Below are 23,925 nucleotides of genomic sequence, written 5' to 3' on the forward strand. Positions count from 1 at the left end.
TCGGTACGTCGAGTGCGAACGGGTGCTTAATCGTTTTATTAGACAGATCTAGTTGGGCGTCCAGAGCACCCGTACGGTCGGAGCCTGCGAGCTGTTTGGAATGGCAGGCTGCGTCCGTACGGCTGGTGAACCTGTCTAAATCTACTGAATCTCTCTAAATCTTGTGCAACTAAGGCTGTCTAGTAAGTTCGTGCTATGTTTCGACAAGAAAGCGAAAGTAATTGTGGTGGCTGGTGGAGTATTAGCGTTCTCGCATATATTATTGAATTAAAACGAGCATTCGCACCATTACGCTTGGTTTTGTGAGATAACAGATAATAATGCCAAAGAAAGTATAGGAAAAGTTGTTAGACCGAAGTGTAATGTAAACGTGAAGAAAGAAAAGTGGGTGAAAAGATAACTTGCAATGGGCAGAAATCGAACCTGGGACATTTAAATAACGCGTTCGATGCCCTACCACTGAGCTACTGGTGCGGCTATCGTCCCAACTACTTCATTGGATATATATGTGAACTTAAACGTGAGAGTGTCAGCCAGCACCATCAGTAGCCATGACGGCTAGTGCGGCACACTATTTATGACCCTATGTGGCATCACGTAGCATGTGAACTTATTACTAACTGGAAGCTGACCAATAGTCACTCGTATACAACCTAAGGCATCAAGTCTGCCAGTATGAGAACCTCGTTAATGTATAAGAGAGAGAACTGTATGCGTAAGGCCTCGTTTTTACGTGTTTTGAAACAATAATAATGAGGTCTAAAAGACAATAGGCATTTTCAAAATGCATTCTAAGCAATTTCAAAATCAAACTGAAGTGCGTTTCACTTGAGCGTAGCGGCTTGCCGTACCATGTCATCGCTTGGCGGCATGCTCAATGTACCGAAAGAGACACCGTGGGGCGTCCACCAAAGATCTCATTAGTGAATTTCAGCACGCATCACCCCGTGTCAGAAGCAACAATATTGAACAATATTTGACCCACCAATTTTGCCCATTGAAGTCAAGCATATGACTGCGTTCTACTTACTATAACGTTACCAACGACGCAAAAAGTCAATTGAGAAGGGAGCGCTACAGGTCAAGTCAAAATAGCAAAATAGCTCGAGAGAGTGCGCCACAGCATCATAACTGAAGATATTATTTGCCGCCATGGATTCGGAGGAAGGTGCCTGTGTACTTCCCGTGAACATCCACGTCGTCGAAGGGCTAATATACATGATGCAGCACAAGACGACGAAACGGGCATAGAGTACCACACAAAATTTGTATGTCTGTTTTTTATTTCCGTGCTACGTCATGATTATTAGCAAGCACCAACTAGCCGCCTGAGAATAAAGCCTTGTAAGGACGAATCCGTCTGTGCTGCCTGCGAAGAGATAGCAAAACGCCAACGCCGGCCTTTAGGCACCTATCTATAAGAGATGAAGAGGGGTGCTAAAATAAAGCGAATACGAGGTAAGGTTCTAATATTTTGAGAGTCGCCAAAGGAGCGCCAACAAAGACAGGTGATCCCGTCACTTTGTCTCAGACAAGCACAATTTAAACGATAACAGAGACCCGCCAATGAGCAGTTCTGATTAGCAGTCTGTAGTTTTCACTGTGTCGAAGTTGCTCGATTTTACGGACTACCGTAGATATTAAGGGCAGTGATGAGTGTCGAATGCATGTTAGGTGGGTGCACACAATTAAACGTGTACATGCAGTGCTCTCTGTATACGTGCTGCTCAATAGCTTTCTCTTTGTCATGCTGGATCGTTAGCGGGACGAGCGGAAATTTTCGGAATTTGTTTTTTGTGGACTTCAAGTTTGCTTCGTGTCATACTGTGTGTAATCTCTAATTATTACTTCTAATAGTTACCTGTAACACAGCGTGATGCCAGAGAGCACACAAATCATAAGTAGTGCAAAAATAAGTTCGCAAAACGAACTGAAGGAACTTCCAGGTTCAACCTTTTGTCACTTAATGTCCCGGATAATTTTCTAAAAAGCCCAAGATCATACATCCTTAGAGAAAGTGTATTTTTACTTTTTCTCTAATTTTTTTTTCTTATATAGGACTGCCGCATTTGTACGCTTTCTCTGCTACAATACTTGTTTATATTATAACGTGGATTACGTAAACGTTTAATTTTTCGGAACAGTGTGCGGCCTTCTGGAGCAGGGTGTCTTGGCAGTGCTTGGTTCCCAGGAAGCGGAGACTGCGTTACTAGTGCGCCATGCGTGCGCCAGGCATCAGGTGCCACACGTGTACTTGCACAGACAAGAAGGACAGGAAAGTGCCTTGCCAATAGATACGCTGTCGTTGACCGTGACACCGCCTGCTGAGGAACTTGGTCGTGCTCTGTGTGACCTCGTTAAGGCTGAAGGCTGGAAACAATTTACTGTCATCTACGAGAAACCAGATGGTAAGCGTAACGTTGCCGTCACCTCAAGTGTCTTTGCCTAAAGTGCTGTTACTTCAAGTGTTAATTCAAGTATTGTCAAACATGCTCTTGTTCTTCCAGCAGTGCAAAAACTGAGATATTTTTGATCTTACAGCGCTCTATTAGATGGAAAGTGGTATATAACTGCCACGCTGGTGAAGTGGTTAGGGTGCTCAGTTGTTGACCGTGGCATGAATCATGGCTTTCAGTCAAAGTGAAATGCTAAATACCTGTGTGCTGTCCGATGTGAGTGCACGCTAAAGGACACCTCCTGAACAAAACTTCCGGCGCCTCTGAATATATCATGGCGCTGGCAGATGCACCATAGGTAATAATATAAAAAATTGCGTGTTAATGCACATTTGTACACGAATAAATGGTTATGCCTACATATCAGAACACTAACTTGTTATTTACAAGTCTTCTCTTCATACTGTTTTACGCAGAGGCATTGCAGTTCTTACTGTCCTTACTCTTTAATCAATGAAAGAGGAGAAGTATGTACATTCAATATCTGCACTTTCTTGTCAGTATGTACTCAGCACATGACACGAAGATACAGAGTGGCAGCACTTAGTTCGGAAGGGCTACTTGGTGTTGGGTTGCTATTGTGACGAGAAATAAAAGCAGCAATAGTATTTTCATCTCCTTGACGACCATCCTGCTCTGGCATATTTATTGAATCTGGCATAATTAAATGAGTCTCTCTTGAAAGTCTCAAATGAGAACCAATGGAATAGCTGACTTCCAATGATCATCGACTGAAAAGTCCTCCATAAAATGCCCACCTGTCTGTGATATTCTAGATCAAGTGAATACACTAATCAAAGAAGTTCTGTAGTAGTGTTAAGCTGTGTACATATACGCTAAAACTGTCTATCTTTAGCATGATATTTTTCGAAATGTGCTGCTTGAAGGTCCCAATCGCAATGCCTAAACAACAGGTAGAAGTATTGTTATGGCGGTGAAATGCCTTGTCGTAAAATAAATTCTATTTTTAATCAAAAGCTACGTCATGCTGATATAGTTTTGGCAGGGGCCGTTTTGGCATCATTTCCAGTGCATTCAAACGTACAGACTAAGACTTTTCGAAAATTATCACAACTGAATTGTGTGCGGAACTTTCCGCGATCTAGTTTCGACTGTAGAATTCGATCTTGACCACGGGAACAAAAACCTTCATTCTTATAGCTGGGGATATTCACTTCAATTGCACGCAAGGACAATCGATCCCCCGTTTTTCTTGCATAAGAAGGTTGAACACAATAGTAGGCCGAAGGTACAACTTCTCCTCTTCAATGCCAAATTATGTATTGAGAATCATCTCTGCACGCATAGTATTGCAATGCACCCACCTTCCTTTACTTGCAGCGCTGGTTCGGCTTCGTGGGCTACTGCAGCTGCACAGGCCTGGTGGCCAGCCTTCAATAGTTTCACTGCGGCCACTTGACGAAAAGGCGGACCCTCGGCGTGTTCTGCGAGAGGTGGCCAAGGCGGGAGAAAATAATATTGTTTTCGATCTTACCACCCACAGACTTGCGGACGTGCTCAGGCATGTGCGTATTGCAGTAATATTCTCACAAATACAGCCTTTTCGCATTTCTTTGTTGAGTACCATAAATGGTATACAGATCATCACACCTATGCGAAGGCCCACGCTGGCTTAAGTTTCACGCAGTCAGCCAGCCAATTCTGCAACGTCGTTCAACACACTTTTTCACTCCGTTTCCGAAACCAAAAGTCTAACATTACCGCTTTAATACAACTTAAAATAATTTTGGGACGTTATGGAGGCCTATGTGGTCTGAAAGTTGAAGTTTAATCCAGTCATCTTTAAGATACCTCTAGAAATGTACATACACCACCAATATATTTCTGTTTGATATGCCGTCAAGAGTGCACTGAACGTTCGTGCGCTCAGGCATTATGATGAGGTTGTAGATGCGGTTACGAACTCAGTAAAGATGAAGAAGCACAGAGAGGGTTCGGCACCCATACGGTTTCTTTGTGTGCATAAGGAAGTTGTTGTAATGAGTTTTTTTATAAATAAAGCGTTGAGAGCACTCAGCGTGGGGATAGCAACGCCCTTATTAAAAATAACGAGGCTGTTTTCTGTTCGCCTGACTGTATGAAAATAACACACTAAAATAGACACACAACAGGGATGTTGTACAGGATCACAATGGAATGCAACACGGCGAAAACCTCGAAAAGAAACGCACAAGCTGAGTCCTACCATAAGAGCGTGTCACCGGTGAATACATGAAGTTTATATGAGGATTGTCTACATAGAAAAAGTGTTACGCGGGAATGTCAGGACCACAGAGATTCGGCGAAGAGCAAGGGTACGATCAAATGTAGGCATGGCGGATAAGGTAGGTGCCAAAAACAGGGCCGACAAAGCCAGGCAGCCTTCTACTCATACGCGCGGACCAGCGTCCAGAGCTAAGCCCTCAGGCTTACGTTCAATGGTGGACCTGCGGTAGCTTACCATTGGTTCTGGGGACCGTCGAATCTTGAGGTCAAGCGAAGAATGTCACTCCAACTCTTTACCTCGACCAGGCTCTCGGGGCAGACCACTACGACCGTGATGCTGGCAAACCGCCTTCCTTTTGAATCCGCCTGCATGACCACCACCTTGCCAACTGCATGGTACTCCACCCTCTTCACCTGACCTCGTGTCTGCACGCCACTCTTCTTGTTCTTCCACGCATGCCAAGCTAACCACGATGACACATTCTTTTTCATGCGCCAGGGTCCTCATTGTTTGTCCATCACCATGGCACACACAGTGGAAGGCAGAAGAGCTTTTGCACGCATATCCCATCACACCTGTATGGGTACCGAGTCATTCCTTTGTTTTAGGGACCCCGTATGAATCCCGAAACGTCCCCGCGTTTTTTCACCTTCACTCAATCAGTGACCGCATCTAAGTTTTCATTTTATTCCTCCACAAGCATTTTGGATAGAGGGTGAGCAAGTGATACAAAAAAGTTTCGGTATGATGTGTGTGCGCCTATTACCTACTCTAAATTGAAAAAACCCGACAGCTAAAATAAAGCTTTCGAAAATTACTAGCATAATTTTCCTCTCTGCGCCAAAGTTTTGTTTTTAAAAACGCTGCCACAAAAATAGACCTCGACAGTCAATGAGAAGTTAGTGTCGTCTGGGACTCCAACAATGCGCAGATGTTTTGTTTGTGGACACAAAAAGGTTGACGTTCCGTAAGTAACAGCATCACTAGAGAAGACATTCTGACTAGGGCGACTTCTTTGGCATCTCACATGCTAATCCAACGACACGAAATGCCATAGCCAATAGCCAAATACATTAGGCACCTGGCAATGATACGAAATGCAATAAAATTGGCAAAATGCGAAGGCATCCCTATCGCAAAAGCTAGTGGCACTGGCCCAGCGCATACCTGATTACTGGACCAGTGTAGCGCTGACACTGAGACACTGTCACGCCGTACGAAGCACGCTGGCGCTGCACACTGGGACACCCATTATCGGCCGAAATGTGGCTTTTAAAGTGTTTTTTTTAAATTTTGGTCATGCGCACATTCTAATTAAGGCTAAAACACGCGCGCAGCAAGAAAATCAAAAAGAAAAAAAGAGAGAAAAAGTGGTGGGCCAGAATCGAACTCACTACCTCAACACATCACACATCCTGAGCCTTACCGCTACCCAATACACCACACCTGAAAGACGAGGACGAATGTATTTTTCTTCATCTTAAAATTATTTCAGGTCACCTATATTTTGATTTTGTCGCTTACATACGCGGTGTGTCCTCTCTTCATGCCAGCGACAAACAGGTGATTGTTAGCTTATTTTTTGCTGGTTGCCTTGGATCACATTCATCGGGAATGTTTTGCCGCAAAGTTTGTAAGCGTATAGCTGCGAATGTGTTACGGCAATCTAGTGTCTGATTGATTGATATGTGGGGTTGAACGTCCCAAAACCACCATATGATTATGAGAAAGCATAGTCAAAGCATAGAGCAAGCATAGTCAAAACACGACGCATAGGTTCTGTGCCTCCCTGCCCCCCTGCAGGAACACCATTGTCGTTGGTGCCCCTCTCCCCAGCAAAATTCTGGCGGCGTCCCTGACGCATGCCCTTGATATTTGATTGCTTCAGCGTACTCGCATATACATCGATTGTCTAACTAAAACTAAAGCTATATATGTGTAGCACGTAGATGAGAGTACTATCTTGTTCGGTAAATTTTAAGCATCACATCTCGAGATTAAATATGATGTCTTACAGAAAGTGCATCGATCGCGCCTAGTTTCTTCCAATGTGCCTTTGATGTTCTCAGTGTGTGGTAGAGACTGTACAGCGTGACCAGGGCCTCCCAGTGCGCTTTAAGACACTGCCTAGGTTCAGTGCGTTTCAGCGCACTGGGCAGCACTGGCCATGCTGTACAGTGTGTCCCACTGCCTCCCAGCGCACTGTAGTACACTGGGACACACTGTACAGCGTTTCAGTGACGCCCAGCGCGCTGAAACGCCCTGGCAGACACTGGAAACGCTTTTTTATATAGGGATAGGAAATGGACAACGGTACAATACGAAGTAGGCATTATACAATGCATGCAATGGCTCTGTCTGGGAGCATTGTCTCCTTCATAAAGGTATATTCAGGGAGAGTGCGATGGAGGTGGTTTTTATAGCATCCACTCTCATTAGTCGCCGCTAGTATAGATATATTTATAGGGGAGATAAACTTTTATCACACTAGACTGCAGATGTCAGAGATGCTGCAAAAGGACGACGAACTTTTCAGAAATACGTCTGTAGCTCAATTAGTAGTTTAACATGTGGCATACTGATCTTCCAACTACAAGCTCCGAGTGTTATTTTCAGCAAACGCGGAACACTTGAACACTAAGTCTTAATTTGCGCAGAGTCATTTTACTATGGCTTCCCTCATAAAACGAACCGCGGTTTTATTCCTGAACCCCAGCAAATCAATACATAGCGTCTTTTCAAAGACGAGTCTGAATATTCCAATATATTATTCACTGCCTTCATAATTACTTTTATATTGTGGCAGGCATCTCAGCTTCACTAGATACAAATATAACGGAATTAATTAAGCGGTAGTCTAAGAAAACAGCAAAGGAAGGTTAGGTAGTAGTTAAGCTTCATAAATAGTTCTCACAAGTAGTTGAGATGAATGGGAGTATCAAAATCCTCCTTGTAAATTGTCCATTGTCGCCTGGGAATTTCCGAAAATCTGATGTTGGTGCTAATTTCGCCAGGGAAACCCAATCATCAAAATAATACATTGCCATTGCCACACTTTCGCTTTATGAGTTTATGGGCTGTGCTTGCAACGCATAGTTAACAAATGCGAAACTAACACTACTACCTTCGTTGTCGTGAGAAGTGACATCATTCTTGTCATCTGGTACTGGTGCTCTTTTGCGTTCTGGTTTAAGCCTGGTCCCTGAATTAAACCAAATTTTGTTTCTTCACGAAAGTACCTCTTTGAAATAGAGTGGGGGGACTTATAGGGGTTACCTAGGACTATAAAGGATCGGTTTCACCCCTCTAGAAGCCTCTTTTGTGAAAGCTCAAAGCAGCCAGTTGCTGTTTGGAGGAAGCATTGACACAGCCCCACATGACTTCACCAGATGTCGGGAATGTGTGATAAATTTAATGAGTGTCATATATCACACCTCCAATTTTAATAAACTGAGTGCCGCAACAGAAAAAGCAATTATGAAGGCGCTGGATAAACACTCTATTCTGCTTATTTTTCATGATTTTTAGGTACAATACTTGAAATACGCTCTATCTATATGTATAGTAACAAAAACGATTACTGCAGACAGAGAGTTTGGTGACTGCAGACAGAGAGTTTGGTGTAAGAGAAAATAACAAAAAATTGCTGGCTGATTTAAAGCAATCGTCAATATAAGGAACATGGGCCGCCACAGCAAGGTTACTGACCTAATAAGGCGAACGCACTTAATATCTCACACTTGCGTCCTCCTACGATTCATCCGCCTTTTCGTGCCCTGGAATGGGGTCAGCTGTGGCCTGTCCTTTCACAATCTCTCATTAATCATGTGGTTGCACAGCGGTGGGGGGTGATCAATTGTCCATCTAATTTTCATAATCACAAGGCAGCTGTCGTAACGTTGACGCAGCTGAGCAAATAGAATCCGTGGGACGTTAGAGCAAACACAAAATAAATCATTAACAAACCATCCATCGTTTACTTGAAACTAATCTTTGTAAATATTTTCTTAAAGAAATTGAAGGGCGCCTTGTATATTCCGAAGTGCCTATGGCGAAAGCATGTGCCCAGTACACTGAGAGTGTCATGCACAAAAAAACTACAAAAAACTACCAGGTAGTCAGTCGAATAGCCGCACGCTTTTTCTGAACACACTCGGGAATCAATAGTTGTCCATGAATATTATGTCTCTCTTCCTTGGATACATGTATATGAGCGCATTTTGAAATATTTTCATTAAAACATCGACTCTGCGGTAGCATATGCAAGAATCAATACGCCGATATATAATGCACATGAAAAATGGGAAGCCGTCAAATGACTTGAGAATGACAAATCTTGAAAATTGTTAGAAAACTGGGATACAGCTATATGTTCTTATTATGACTATTTCGTTTTTCAAAGGCCCCTGAAAAATTCTGAGGACACACCACCAAACCTCGCGAGTCCTCTCTCTCTCTCTTTCACTCTCTCATGCGCAATTCTCTTTTATCATTTTTCAGGCCCAGAAAGTTGGAATAATCAATGAGTACCACAACTTCATCACTACAACACTGGTAAGAGTCATACTTTCTACCTAATTGTGATGCTGCTCAACGAAGCTGTACAAAAATTAGGTGCATATGAAACGCTTAGTGCTACAATCGCGAACATGACTACGTAAATCCAAGGTTTCTCGAAGTTTTCGTAGTACTAACACTGTAGCAGCGTAGCCGACATCACTTAGGTAACATATATGTGCCAAAAAGTATTAGGGATTTTAGGGCACCTTAGGATTCTTAAGGAAAACTTTGTTATTTTTAATACCGGTGTCAGTCTCTTCTTTAGCTACACATGTATTAGAGGCGTAAAACATATTTTAGGGGTCATTGAGAAAGGGAAGGTTATTGTACACTTAACTTGCACGTACACAAACGAAACAACTAAAACAAGTAAAGACAGTGTATACATCTTACAAAAGAGCACCAAAATCTAATTGATCACTGGTATTGAAGCTCCTTAAAGTGCCACCCGTTCAACTCTCGAAGTAGTCGTAGTCGTAGTGTGTAACCAGTCTTACGTTTTGACCTGCAAGGTGGTGCCAGTGGGAGATTTCTACTGTGCGTTGTTGAACAATAAAAAATTTGCAGGGTGCACGTTAACTAAAAGCTGAATTCTCCTGTTTCTTATTCCCCATTAGCAGCCTTTGGCATGTACATTGAGCCGTATCTGACAAGAAAGAGTTGCTACATTATACTCACTGGGCGTAACCTCCTTGGTTCTAGAAAGGTTTAGCGAGCATTGAGCCGCAGTGCCATGAATACATATACAATGAACTCGAGGTGCTTAAACGTGGGAAGTATACACGTAGCGCAAGCCGTAAGAAATAGTGCGTGTGCCATCTCTCGTTTAGTCCTTGGAATGTCCGCTGGAAGGCGGTGCTTCTATATGGGGAATGTGGCTCTAGCCACCGCTCGATCTAAAGGGTGCAGCCATATCCATTCATCCATCCATCCGAATATATGATGAAAGGATGCGAGATGGTGGTACTTGGAATGTTGAATAGATGGACGAACGGACACACAGACAGATGCATGGTCAGACGCGCAGATGGCTGCACGGACAGACGAACGCATGGATGGATGCTCGGATGGAAGTGCAGACGCACGAACAGACGTACGCACGGACGGCAGATGAATGCACCGACGGTCACACAGACGGACGCATGGATGGATGGAAGCAAGAACGAATGGACGGATGGATGTTTCGCCCCACTCTCCATCATTCACTCCTTAGATATACTGCCATTTTTTTCATGAGGCACTCAATGCGGCCACCATTTGTTGATATATTAGACAGTTTTAGTTTACTGCGAGCAATGCCTAAGGAACACAAACGCGCGGCGCTTTGGGTACCTAACGGCTAAGGCTGTCGCACACAGCGTTACTTTACCGTATGGAACAACCGAAACATGAAGTACGCTTCGGCGTAAACAGTCTTGAATATGAGTGCTGCTCTGCGTCATCTATAGGAGAATAAATGAACTGCAGTAGCCTATAGAAGCGGCCTTTTTTTTCCGCAGAAGTCATGCCGTCGACGCTCGCAGCCGCAGAGATCTCGCGACACAGCTTCCGTTAAGGTAGGCCGCGGCCGTAGCTGGCGCAACGTCAGCGCCGACATTTGGCATGCGCATCTCTTGTACTCTGAAACGCACGCACTCTCCTAGGTTTAACGCATGCGCATTGTTGCTCTGTCTCGCCCATTGCGTGCGCAAGGCTGTCTCGCACACTAAAATAAAACTCTCTAATGTCATGAAACAATAAAATGGAATAGAAAAACTTTATTTTGTCGCAAAACAATAGTCTTTCAGAATCGGCATCGTGGTTATACTCATATTGGAGATCGATTTCGATATGTTGTTGAGTTCCGGCACATAAATATGTTGCGAAATTGCTCTCATACGAGGTATTTGACATGATTTCTTTCAAATGGTAGTGTGCCTTATACTTGCGACCAGTGGAAGCCAAGCCTGCAGCTTTAGAATTGAAGAAATTGCTTGCTCTCAGCCACCAAATAGTTCAAAAACTCACGTGGCGTGATGTCGGGTTTGATTTCACGCATCTGCCACGCAATATTACATTTCTTCATACCGCTCGTATCTCCAAATGAGGAAGCTATAGTGTATTTGACGGTACTAGAAGCTGAGGAATAGTATGGTTTTCAGGGTAAACAATTTGCCTCCGGGTAAGCTGAAGTATAGCATGGGCTTGAATGTGATGAGTGCGATGAGACGCAGTTTTTTCTACATGACCTGCGCGATCCGCTTCAGGAGCGCGCAATCGCACTGCCGGTGTTAATTTAAAACAACATGGCTCAGCTCGTAACGTGTGCGTGAATTATTGAATGAGTTCGGTGAAAGAGCAGAATGTCGTCTTCTAGGCATGTTGCTTCAACGTGGTATATAGACACTTCATAACATTCTTACTTTAATACAAAGTTTAGCCATGTGAACTGCAACATCACAAAATCGCCAGGGGTTTGTCAATACACATACTTAATTTGAATAGTGCAGTCACCTATCAGTTTTCAAACCAGTTGAAGCACTAGTCTGACATTTTGGTACACGAGTAGTACGTCGGCGCCAAACAAAATAGCTTCGATTTTGTCTATCACCCTAATACTCATCGCTCACGAGAGCATCTCGAGGCTCGCGGACCGGTGCCACGTGGGCTTCAACGATATGGCGCGCACATTATTTGCGATTGACGCATTACATGAAGTTGCGTGATTAAAAACGAACATAATTCTGAATTTAGACGATTAAAAAAATGTGACCGTAGTAAATTTTGTTGTTTTAGCAGGAAAGTGTTTATGCCGTTGTCCACCAGCGCTCCGCTGACGTACTTCCCTAGCGGAAGTGACGTTAAAAATGTTAATTAGAAGATTGCAAAGAAAAAAAACTAGTTAGAAAGCATCTGTCACACGCCAACAACCCCCAAATTATCAGCGCGTGGCGCCAACCAGTATATCACAGAGCGCATGCTGCGTGGAATGTTTACGGAAAGCCATTTATGCATACCATGCACAGCACGTTTCTGTTATAAGAGCCAAGATGGCGTCACGGGTTCGCGTTGGGTGTGCCATGAAGGTTGTTGTCTTCACAAAGCGCCCCCTTCATAGAGCGTGCTCTCTCCTGTGCACGTGCTTTTCAGACTCATAATCTGGGAGAGGGTGAAAGTCACTTTGAACGCTGCCACGGCCGCGTGTACAAAAGGAGCATGCTGCTGACACACAACGCAAGAATAATAGTGAAAACTGTTCACGCTTACCCTTTGTGCACTTGTGCGCTTGTTTCGTGCATCTATCTTTCTGTTTAGACAGCGTGCTTTAAACGTTGAACCGTGACAGTTGATAGCCCGCACACGTCCTGTGTATGCTAACTTCGTGCTTGCTTTCTGCTTGCGATGTGCGCTGTGAATTTCGAACTGCTTGGCGTTCTTAACGTGACTTTGCAATTTGTTGCTGCTGCTGAAACAAAGCGCAATAAACGCTCAACTATCGCTGTAAAAAGACGTTTCACTTTTGTGTTATACCGATTCCTATATAGGGGCATCACACACGTTGCTTTATGTATTTGGAATATCTTAGAGTCATTCATAAAACGCGTGGTCAACGGTGTATTATTTCTTCGGGAAGTATTCTATTTCTGCTTATCTTCAGAAAATATAAGTCAGCTTAGTAATTGTTCTATAATAGGCACAAAATACAAGAAATATAAACATACCACATGACGCAGCATTATGCATAACCCACAAGCTGAAATGCCGAGCATTATTAAGGGCAGAACGCATATTTCTCACTGCAAAAAACGAAGGGAAGTTTCTTTCGCATAATAAAGAAAGCCACTGCTAAAGGTTGGAGTGTGTGACCAAGGCCTCGGCTTCCTTGTGCAGCCTTACGTAAATAAATGAAAACATATTTGCAGAATTAACTGCATTTGTAAGTATAAAAAAGGGTGCTGTTAAGCATGTAGCGTAGAGAAGATACAAAGCAGTATAAGAACGTAAAATGATTCAATATACAAACCTATAGAAAGCGCTAATCTTACTAAAGTAAGTATTTATCTGTTTGCTTCTTTGATGATTTAAACGTAGTGTCAAAATCAACAGTAATTAACATTCCCAATTTCACAGTTACATGACAATTTATATTTGGTTTGTTATAGTTTGTGAGTGTCTTAGAGACCCAGTACATTTTGTTTTGAAAGTGGTATGAACTTTTAGACAAAATGAAGTTTTGTGCGTGTAGTTTATTGCTCTCAATATACTGCGACAGTTGAAAGAGATCGAATTGGTTGGCTTTCAGCAAATCACCAATACGGAGCATTGGCAACATTGAAAAATCTTTATGTCTGCCGCGGTACTCATGAATGCACAGCAAATCTCTCTTTTAGAAAGCAGAAACCAACATGTTTTATTTTCTTTGTGTGTCGTTTGTTTACAGTGCTTTTTTAAAAAAAAACTGCTGGTTCGATTTCACAATGTCTGTCGATATGAATGGAGATAGCTAGCAGGCCATATCAAAACCCACTTTGTGAACACGCCCTGCTGCCCGACTTTGCACTAGATGGGCTGGTCACAGAAAGCCTTCGGCGAAGAAAGCAGCCCAACAGAAGTTCCTGTGACATGTGTGTACTTGACAACCATTTTTGGGAATACTCCAAGTGAAAGAAAAACAACATCTGCTAAGTCATGCGAGCTTTAAAAACAGCAAATCTAATCGATTCTGATGTTTCAAGGAAGTATTTGTGAAATTTTGTCAGGCATGAATAGTTTACGCACGGGTGCGAGAGGCATGCTCAGAAACTCTCGTTAAATTCTGTTATCCACTGAACAGGATTCACTATGTCCTTTACGTTCTAGACCACACACGGACAGGGCTCGTATTTGGATTTATTCTGCTTGTAGTGCTCCCTACGTCGAAAGGCACAATACGGCTTTTTACTGACCGGTGACACTTTTGCTGCGGCCTAACGAGGCTGGCGTGTAACAGCATATTCCAACTTAGCTGCAAGGTGTACTTTTTAAGGGCTTTTTTTTAAGAACTTTGTTTGGATCTCTTCATGAAGGCCGTACATGCTCGCGATATCACAACTGCCTGTGTGGCGTGGGGATGACTGCTCCACGTGCGGGAACGTACTTGAACAGTGTCAAAGCAGATGGGTGGAGCTGGGCAGTTGGTCTGGTTGCAATGGCGATTCTCGGTGACGTCATAGCTAGGCGAGGTTTTCGATTCAGAAGCGTGATTTTACAGATAGCTCAAACAGCTTCGTAATTAAAGAGAAACGTATAGACATTTGCTTAGAACGTTCACGCTGACTTAAATACTCTTTATTTGACGAACCAACGCATTGGACTACCGCTCGAAATCGGTATAGCGTATCAAAACTCCGAGCATTATTACAGGAACAAAAAAGATTGCGACTGTAAAAGCTACCTTGGTCGCTGGCGGTTCTGAGTATTCTATTTTACATAGATGGCATGCACATGAAAGCTCAAACGGCAGCTCTAGCTACGGCGCACATGAACTTTCTTCTTTTTTTCTTTTTTTATACGAAACACAGCGGAAAGTTGAAGATACATACAGATGGATCCTGCCCGGAAGAGCGTCAGCCTATGCGTCCTTCACACCAGAACTCGAGAAAAAAAAATTAAATTATCGCGTAAACCTTCCTCAACAATAGGAGAGGCTCTTTTGAAGTAGTTAAATGTGCCTGCAATGGTTGCGGGAGATGGCACTGAGTAATATGTACACTTATGATACTTGCTCTTACCATAATTTAGGATGCATAGTTATTTTTATTAAAGAGCAAAACAGCCCAGCTCATTGTTTACACTGTAGAATAAATTTCACCGCATGGTCACAACGCGGCAGTTCAATGGATCTACTGCCACATTGAAATAAAGAGCAATGAGTAGGCTGAGAGACTCCCCCAAGAAGTCTTGGTCGAAAAATTGAAGTACACATCCCGTATGCAATGGCTGGATGTCCGTAATATTATAGCATGAAGAAGTAAAAATGTTCTATACAGAGGTGGCTGCATGTACTAAATCAAAACAGTGGTTACTGCATGAAGTAGATTTACAAAGAAAGTTCTTAAAAGCGGCACTTCCTACACGGCACATAGATACGTTAGCTCGCGAGGTTCAAATTGAAGCAGCATACAAAAACACGATTCCTAAACGTGATGCACTCCTGCAGGACCATGACCTAAAAGGCATCTTCAGCAAACGGTGAACACCTTCCCAAAAAAACTTAGAGCGTACTGTAGAGTACATATGGTGTTCTAGTCAGCAGCTGTCCATCATCATCATCATCAGACTGACTTTGCCAACTACAGAACAAAGGCTCCTCCCATGTTCCACCAGTCAGCTCGGTCCTGTGTTTGCTGCTGTCAATTAATAGTCGCAAAGTTCCTAATCTCATCTGCCAACCTAACTTTCTGTCTCCTTCTCACCTGTTTGCATTCGCTGGGAATCCAGTCAGTTACCCTAATGACCATTGCTTATCCTTCCTTCGTGCTACGTGCCCGGCCCACATCCATTTCTTCTTGATTTTAATAATCATATTATTAACACCGATTTGTTCCCTGGCCCACACTTCTCTCTTTTTATCCTTTACGGTTACACCTATCAATTTCCTTTCCATCGCTCGCTGCGTCGTCCTGAATTTCAGTGTGTGTGTGTGTGTGTGTGTGTGTGTGTGTGTGTGTGTGTGTGTGTGTTAAAGTCAATGGAATAAGGAAACTGCTATATTTCAGGCAGCTTTACACTTACCCCAATTCCCGGAGTAAAGCATGTGACCTGAGATAATAGACGCCTAAGATAAAAATAATTACAGCGTACGTACCAAGGGTTTTCAGAATGTGCCACACAATTGCATTCGCTCTATATTACAGCTGAATAGCTATTCGTAACCAAACCTCAGGCTTCTAATCTATCTGTTTCAAGTGGCTGGTGAATAATGCCTTGCGGGGATGGTAGTAATAAACACTTTAACATATCTCCAGGATGCACACATGTTAAATCAATTTCAAGGACTACGTTCGGTTGGTGCCTACGACCTCGACAACACATCCAACAAAACGACAACGCAAGAGCGCGTAAGCATGCCAGAATTTTGGAGATACCCCCTCCACATGCACCCTCTTCCGGCCAATTCGGCACGTGATGACCAAAGTTGCAAGCACCAAGCGCGGAAAGAGACACTAGCTCACCATTAGGGGTTCAGACACGGCATCTTTTACATGGACGCTTCAGGCCCTCGCCAAGGAGGGTGGTTTACAACTGCAATTGGTCAACGAAATGCCGCGGTGAATGGCATCACATTCGTTGCCCACGAATGATCATGACGCGTGCGGGGGAAGTCACCATCATGCTAGATGCCGGGAACCAGATTCTACGTGTCATAATTACCGACTCGAAAAGGGCCTATATGAAATAACTGAATTCCAGGTAAGACTACGTTCCTTAACTGGCCTATCGCATATTATACGAAACCGCGAAAGGTTGGGGCTTCCGTCGAAGTCCATTTGAGCTTGAGTTCCATATGAGATCTTCAAGGTCCAACGAGCTCGAGCTCATCTGATCCTCGTAGGACCAGATGGACTCAAGCTTATGCAAATGGACCTCGAAGGCAAACAAATGGCAGACGCCGTTAACTGCGCTCTGAACAAAGAGTTTAGACTCTTCTAAAATGGATCCCAAACTTTGTCCATCATTAACAATTGGAAACATACGGTATTTTTTATTCGGCCACATAATATATTTTTAATCTTGTAAGGGCCTCACAAAAGCAGATGAACACTTACTGCTCCACCTTTACACCAAAACACTGCAGTACCTTGTAGTTTTAAAATACTTTGTTCTTGCATATACAGAAAATTGTCCGCATTGTGTGGAGAGGTCTCTGGCCATCTTTTACATCGTGAGGGCATGTCAGTCAACCCCTTGCCTCACCGCAAAACTGAACCCTTCCCGGGAGGTTTGGGAAACGGCCCTGCTCAAGTGGCCCGACCTGACGAGCCAAGAGGCCTTGGTCAACCCATCCCGATTCGCGTTGGTCGTAAGTGGGCATCTGTAATAAGAAGCCCACCTAGTGGTTGTGAGAGTTTGCCCGGGCCAGACTATCTAACAACTACTAGCTATATATACATGTAATAACTTTTTTCTATGCGAAATGGGATCTGTTGGCTAAAGAAGAACCGTCAAACTATTCAGGCCAATGCGTCGTTCCATCAAGCAAACAGCCACGGTAAAAAAAAGAGATAGTTTTTCTTAAGCTAATGTTTGAATTGAGTGAATTTCCTACGGGATGCGTTTCTGAGATCTCACACAATGACACGACGTACACATAAAAAAGCTCTTTCATGTCATGTGTTAATGGGAGGTTGACTTTCCCCACTTGAATTTCATGAGACTCTCAGCAAATCACACAACGTGTTGTGCATTACGAACTACTTTGAGCAAGCTGAATTCACGTGTCTCTGTCTTGACATGGCGAATATTAGAAGCCTAAACAGCTAACTCATTTGGACAGAATATAACACAAAGGAAAAACTCATTTGCTAAGAATAAAACACAAAGGAAATGCAGATGTCAACTTCCTCACGTGACATCCCCTGTATTCGAAGTGGAGTTGTCGTAAGCCAATAGCAGCCATCCCCTTAAAAAGAGTAACGATTCCCAGGGACGCGCAGACTGTCGGACAGGCACCTTGAGATACGCCCAATACGTCAGCCAACCAACCAGCCATGCTCAGTCAAGCAACCGCTTACATAGCAAGAGCCCGCTCTGTCTAAGCACTACCAGCTCCAACGCTCGTTACATGCTACGACTTATCCGCCGATAGAGCCGCTTGGTTTAGGAGCCAGAAGCCAAACTTACCAGGTAAACAGTCAAGGCTCACTCTTGAGCAACCACCAACCTGGATGCATATCAACTCGACGCGGTTCGTTTACATGCTGGAGCCCTTAATTACATTGTGGATCTTGGTCCAACCACACACACCCCATTACCGTCCCCAGTCTGACAATCTACGCTACTTCGACTGAAAAAACAATGACAACGACTCTGGTGGTAGGTTTGGTGGTCCTAGGAACTTTGTACTATTATGCACTGATCCTGGGCCATGGTTCGCACGCTAGATGCACAAAGCCGAAAAAGCCTGACTGTCTTTCCCATGTGAGGAATTTCGGCCACTGCCCCATTCGGCTTTGTTTGGTGCTTCACGGCAGTATACTAGTTTTACTTAACAGGTAGAATTCAGGATTCATTGTTCACCCCGTGTAGTGAAAAAAAAATCTCTGCATATCCACGAAGTGAATAATGATGAGTGGGCGAAGCTTCGGGGCATTGTTAACCATGGATTCCCCGTACATTGCCAGTGCTGCCGTTTCATTGCAGCTGCGCGAGCCCTCGCCGCCTCTGAATCAGCTTGCCGACGTTTCCGTGCCGCTTTAGATTCGCGAGCCCTAAGCTCCGGGTCGGCTTGCCGGCGCTGCCATTTCGCTGCAGCTTCGTGAGCCCGCAAGTGTGGATACGCTTGGCGGCGCTGCCGTGCCACAGCCGCTCTGCGAGCCCGAAACTCTGGACTGCGTTGGTGGTCGTAGTGGTTAGAAGAGGAGAAAAGGCACCTAATTTCTGCAACCCGGTCGGGAGCACGGCGCAGTGCCTCGGACTGCGTTGCCGCGCGGCCGCGCTGGGCACTCCATGACCGCCGTTCTCGATAGAGAGAGAGAGAGCCACACTCCTAATAATCTCTTTTAAAACCGCAGTACGTGCCAAGAGCGAGTGCTGGCACTGCCCCGCCCTCTACCGGCCACTTCCAGTACTAGCGTGTCACGCCGGCGGACAGGGGACATGGCTCCACCCTAAGGAGCTTCACTCCTAATTCGGCATGACACACGCACGTGTGTGTAGCGTCTGGTGACGTAGCACGTAGAGTTGGGTGGTGTGTCATTTGACACACTATTGGAGTGGAGTAGCTGGTCAAATGTGCCATGTCTGTACGTAAATGCACTTTAATGTAACGGCCCTTGCCACCGTATAGTGATTCCGTTCGCAGGAACATTGAAAGGGGTGTAAATTATGCATGTGAACATTTGAAATCTCTCGCCTGTTTTGATGGTGCAAAAAATAATTGTGAATTTTTATTCGCCGGTGTCGGCTCCTTTCTTCCTACACCTTAAGTTTCTGGCTTTATCAAAGACCGATGATTTCTGTAACATCTTATATCCCCGCATCTAATAATGTTGGTTATTTGCATAAAAACTTTTATCGCTGTGCATTGTTTCAGACTTTTCTACGCATCTGCGTATCGTCTATATTGATACGGGGTGCAGAAGCTTTCTGTTCACTTCTTTTAAGAAGTATCAAAATAAAGCGACAGCTAAGGAGAGTTTGCGCCGTTTCACATTTTAGTGTTACAGAGCACCACGAACATCAAGGAGCCATATTGCGCAGTTGTTTGCTCTCTTGTGCTGTACCATAAAGGTATGAACATTACTCGATTTCTCTCAATCAAACACTTACTTAATTGGAAATTTGTAGCCATGGGCATGTCAAATGGCCATATAAACCATTTTCATTGTTCAGTGATGGTTAGGATAATTTTTATTTAAGTCGGAGTACTTAGGCCGGAACTGAGAAAGGAAAAATAGGGCACGCTGGCGTTTTCGTACCCTGTATGTGGTTTAGTGGTGGCCTCGTTGAAATGATGCGTAAAGTGGGTTACATTTTCAGCTGATTGCCATCAGATGTAGAGAAAAAATAAGGAAAAGGTGGGAATGACAATGCTATTTACCCCATTTTACCCGCTATTTACCTCAGCGCTTCGCTCGCAACTACCAGCCAGCGAAGCGCTGGCTGGTAGTTGCGAGGTTCTCGTCATAGTATGTCGCCAATACTCCAAACACTTTTATGGAGTCACTGGCACGTAGTTCTTCTAACACGCACCTGCAGTGCACCTGCAGTTCGTCACCAATTTTACAGAACCTCGATGCACTTCACAGCTTTTTAAGCGCGGAGCTCTTTCAGCTCCAGGTGGGTCTCTGACGTGTGAACAAAAATATTGTCGTGTCTTGTCGCCTAGACGTTCTTGGCTCATATCCACAAGAGGGATTGGCCACACTGTGCCTTATAATGTAAATTTTTTACACAATGCTGGCTAAAAAAGAGTGAAATTAGATAAGAACAATACTAACTTTCCTTTTAAAAATGTGAAAAGAGAAGAATTTGATAAACCAGAATGTATAAAACATTATCACAAATGAAGAAGGGGGACTAATAATTGGATATATCTGGCGGTAACACTAGCAGCGTATCCTTATGTTTGCCTGAATGAATTTCTGTAGCGCTGATAGAATAGCACTGCGGTCCGCACCCAACTGACTGGCTCCAAACGGTAAAAAGTGGATGTAATAACTGCCAATCCGAGCATACCGATCGGTCTCTCAAGAATTATTTGGCGCAGTGAGGCGAAGCGCTGGCATGTGAGAAGAAAGTGGTCTATTGTTTCCTGTTTATTGCGTACTGCACATAGGCTAGTTAATGAAAATCCCGATCTGTAAAGATATTAATTTAACCGAGGGACTCCACAGCGAAAGCTCGTGAAGGTAACCTCACAATGACGGGAAAGGCATTTTGCGGTGTTCCATGTAAACTACAAGTGCCGAAATTCTTCGGATTGTAGGAACGATGTTTTGTTGATTTTTAAGATTACCAGGGGTTTGAATCATTTGGCAGTAATAAAAGAAAACTGTAGAGCTACTAGTACCATCGGAAAATTCAAAGATGCCGAAGCGAGCAAGTCAGCAGTTTCATTTAGTGCTATTCCAGCATGCCCGGGGACCCTAAGAAACCGAACCTTTGATAGGCTACATGGTACGAGAGACCATAATACCCTAAGAAGAGGAGACTGCTTTGCGGACGTTAAATGTGTACAAACAGACGAAGCATCCAAAATAATAACAGCTTTTGATTGCTGAGAACTTAGTTTCTGAAGAGCCAAGTAATAGCATGGAATTCTGCGAGATAAATTGGCGTGAAGTCTAGCAATTGACGTGCAAAAGACATATAAAGATGACGAGAAAAAATACCTACTCCAGCCTTCTTAAGCTTTTGCGTTGCATCCGTCAAAATTGCAACGTAAGTAGGAAAATGGCTGAGATGGTCTTGAAGGAGGCCCTCCAGAACTTGATTTTGAAGTAACTACGCATGTTTTGGGAAATTCTCATCAAAAACTAAGTCAAATGGCATCGAACATAGGGTTTGGGGAGTTAAATTCTGGAAAGAAACGTGAATATTTGATTACAGAGACTTGACGAAAATGACTTGGGGTCTTTCATAACGACACCACGAGCGCATAAAGAAAGAAAGTAGACTTTTGATGAAAAGCGCCTGTGAATGGGAGAGGGGCGCATCGTAGAGTGTTAAAAATGTTTTCACGGTAAACTGTCGAAGTCTCGCATCAAGTGGAATTATTCGAGCTTCCAAATAAAGCACGATATTTGCAACAGTCTTAGGTAGCCCGAAACACAGAAACATTGCTTGCCTTTCTAGCAATTTAACAAGCCTTATTTTCCGGAAAGCAGCACTTCCAGAAAACAGAACCCAACCAAACTCCAAAATTGGGCGTACGTAAAGTCTGTATGTCATAAGTACCGTATCCCTACACCTCCCACAATTCTTATTGCCAAACCGGCGTAGCAATGCTAAGGAGCTTTCTGCTTTACGGGTGTTTGATTCCATTTGTTGCTGCCAATTTAAATTGTCCAGGTAAACAATGCCTAGATATTTTACAGCCGTCTCTTGTGGAATCGGATCATTTCGATAATGCAGTGAAATAAATGTGGGAACAGATAGAAGAAATACAAGCAGGACACATTTGCTTACAATAAGCGGAGAAGACAGCCCGCCAAGCCATACATCAAGCTCATTTAAGTACGACTGTAAGACTTGATACAAAGTATCTCAATATACAACCTCGCTTTTTTCTTTTATTTTTCGTCTTCTTCTTCTGTTTTACTCCCTGGACAAGTGCACTGATCGCCCCAGCGCGGGATACAATAACCTGATAAGAATGAAAGGAAGAAAAAGTAAGATAAAAAAATCAACGGATCCTTAACCTCTGGCTTTAGAAGTTGAACGCGATAGCTGTATCGTATCTGTGATTCGAACTTGACTTAGTGCATACTTTTTATTGTAGGATGTTACTCGAGAAGTTGGAATTTTCGGTTATTACAATGCAACCGATAAAGCTGAAATTGGCTTAATTCAGTGAAGCGTTCGCATGTGACTGCATTCTATGTAATGCGTAGCTTGCTTTAAACCGCGAACATTTATGAGCTTGCAATATTCCCGAGCCTGCTCTGCACCCTTTACGTGGTATTAAGGGAGTACGCGCAATAACGCGTATGCCTTTTATAATGTATTGCCAGTTTTAACCCACAAAGTCTTTATTACATGCTCTGACGCCCACTGGCAATGTACCGCTCTATCACCCAACATTACGGCAACGTTACATATTATATTGTGAAGCCTCGATACAGGACACATCGTTGGTAAAGCAAATTAGTTTGCCCTGTTTACATATAGAAGCAAGCACGTGACTGTCTGCTAGAACTCCTGCTTCCAACACAAATTGTCTGGGTTTGATTCTCTGTCAAATCCAACTGTCAACGTTTATTTCATTTGCATCTTTCTCAATTTTCCTGTCATGGAGAAGAAGATGGTGTTTTTCTTTTGCTCACAGCCATCGACGTCGACGCCGACACCAACGCTGACACGAAAACAAGAATTTCTGCAAAACGAGCTCGTTAACGCTATTGCGTTAAATTTCTTTGATGTGGGACATGAACCGATGTTTGCGCGACCCGAAGGCTATCATCGTAAGAGCTTCGCTATCCAAACGCACTTGCAAAGCCTTGAATAGCATGATGTAGTAAAAGAACGGGAAAGAGGAAACATGGTGAGGAGAAGATGCGAGGATAAAAGTGATGGAGTGGAGGAAGGAAGATAATACAGCAGAGTATACAAAAAAAGAGGGAACAAAGAAAAAGAAAGGCAGAAAGACACTAAAGAGACGGACTCAAGTAACGGCAATGAAGAAATAGGAGCATTCAAAAAGGATGGAACGAAAAAAAAATCTAAGACCGTAGCAGGTAGAAGAAAAAAAAACAGAGAAAATTAAACAGGGATAAACATGTAAAAAAGAAAACAAAGAGAACAGAGAGAAATAAAGAAAGAGAAGAAGAAGAACGAGAAAACTAAAGAATAACTGTGCACGTGCTGACCTGCTTCACACTTGCTTCGCACTTGGCACTCCAAGAGCATGCTGCGTTGGTGTTTTGCTTCTACGGGAGGCGTGGGGAGAAGTGGCGTTTACAAAATGTTACAGTTACTCAAAAACGGAGGACTGGGAAGAGTTCGAACCTCTTTTTACCGGTACACTGGCTGCGCCGCTCACAGCACTTGGCGGTTGATTGCATGCGGAAGCGGCGAAATTATTGCGAGTCTCAATATTCACGGCAGATGCGGTGAAACGTCGACCATATATCTAGATATTATTGTGACACAAGTTTGCCAGAACTAAGAGGGGGTGGTTTGCGTGAACCGTGTACCTAATTTTTCTGCTCAGAAAATCGTGAAATTTTTGACAGAATGCCACCAAACTCAAGAAGCAGCTCCACTTTTTGGCATTGCATA

General features: G+C 43.6%; 1 protein-coding gene across 1 annotated transcript in view; it reads left to right on the forward strand.

The window, feature by feature from the left end:
• The window catches only part of LOC119173709 (glutamate receptor ionotropic, kainate 2), a 114,754-nt gene that overhangs the window by 58,651 nt on the left and 32,178 nt on the right, over positions 1-23,925 (forward strand). The window contains exons 4-6 of the mRNA XM_075895951.1: positions 2,145-2,408; positions 3,798-3,982; positions 9,184-9,237. Coding sequence (XP_075752066.1) covers positions 2,145-2,408; positions 3,798-3,982; positions 9,184-9,237 — 503 coding nt within the window. The remainder of the gene's footprint in view (positions 1-2,144; positions 2,409-3,797; positions 3,983-9,183; positions 9,238-23,925) is intronic.

Source organism: Rhipicephalus microplus, chromosome 5 (genome assembly GCF_043290135.1).
Source record: "Rhipicephalus microplus isolate Deutch F79 chromosome 5, USDA_Rmic, whole genome shotgun sequence".
NCBI lineage: Eukaryota > Metazoa > Arthropoda > Arachnida > Ixodida > Ixodidae > Rhipicephalus > Rhipicephalus microplus.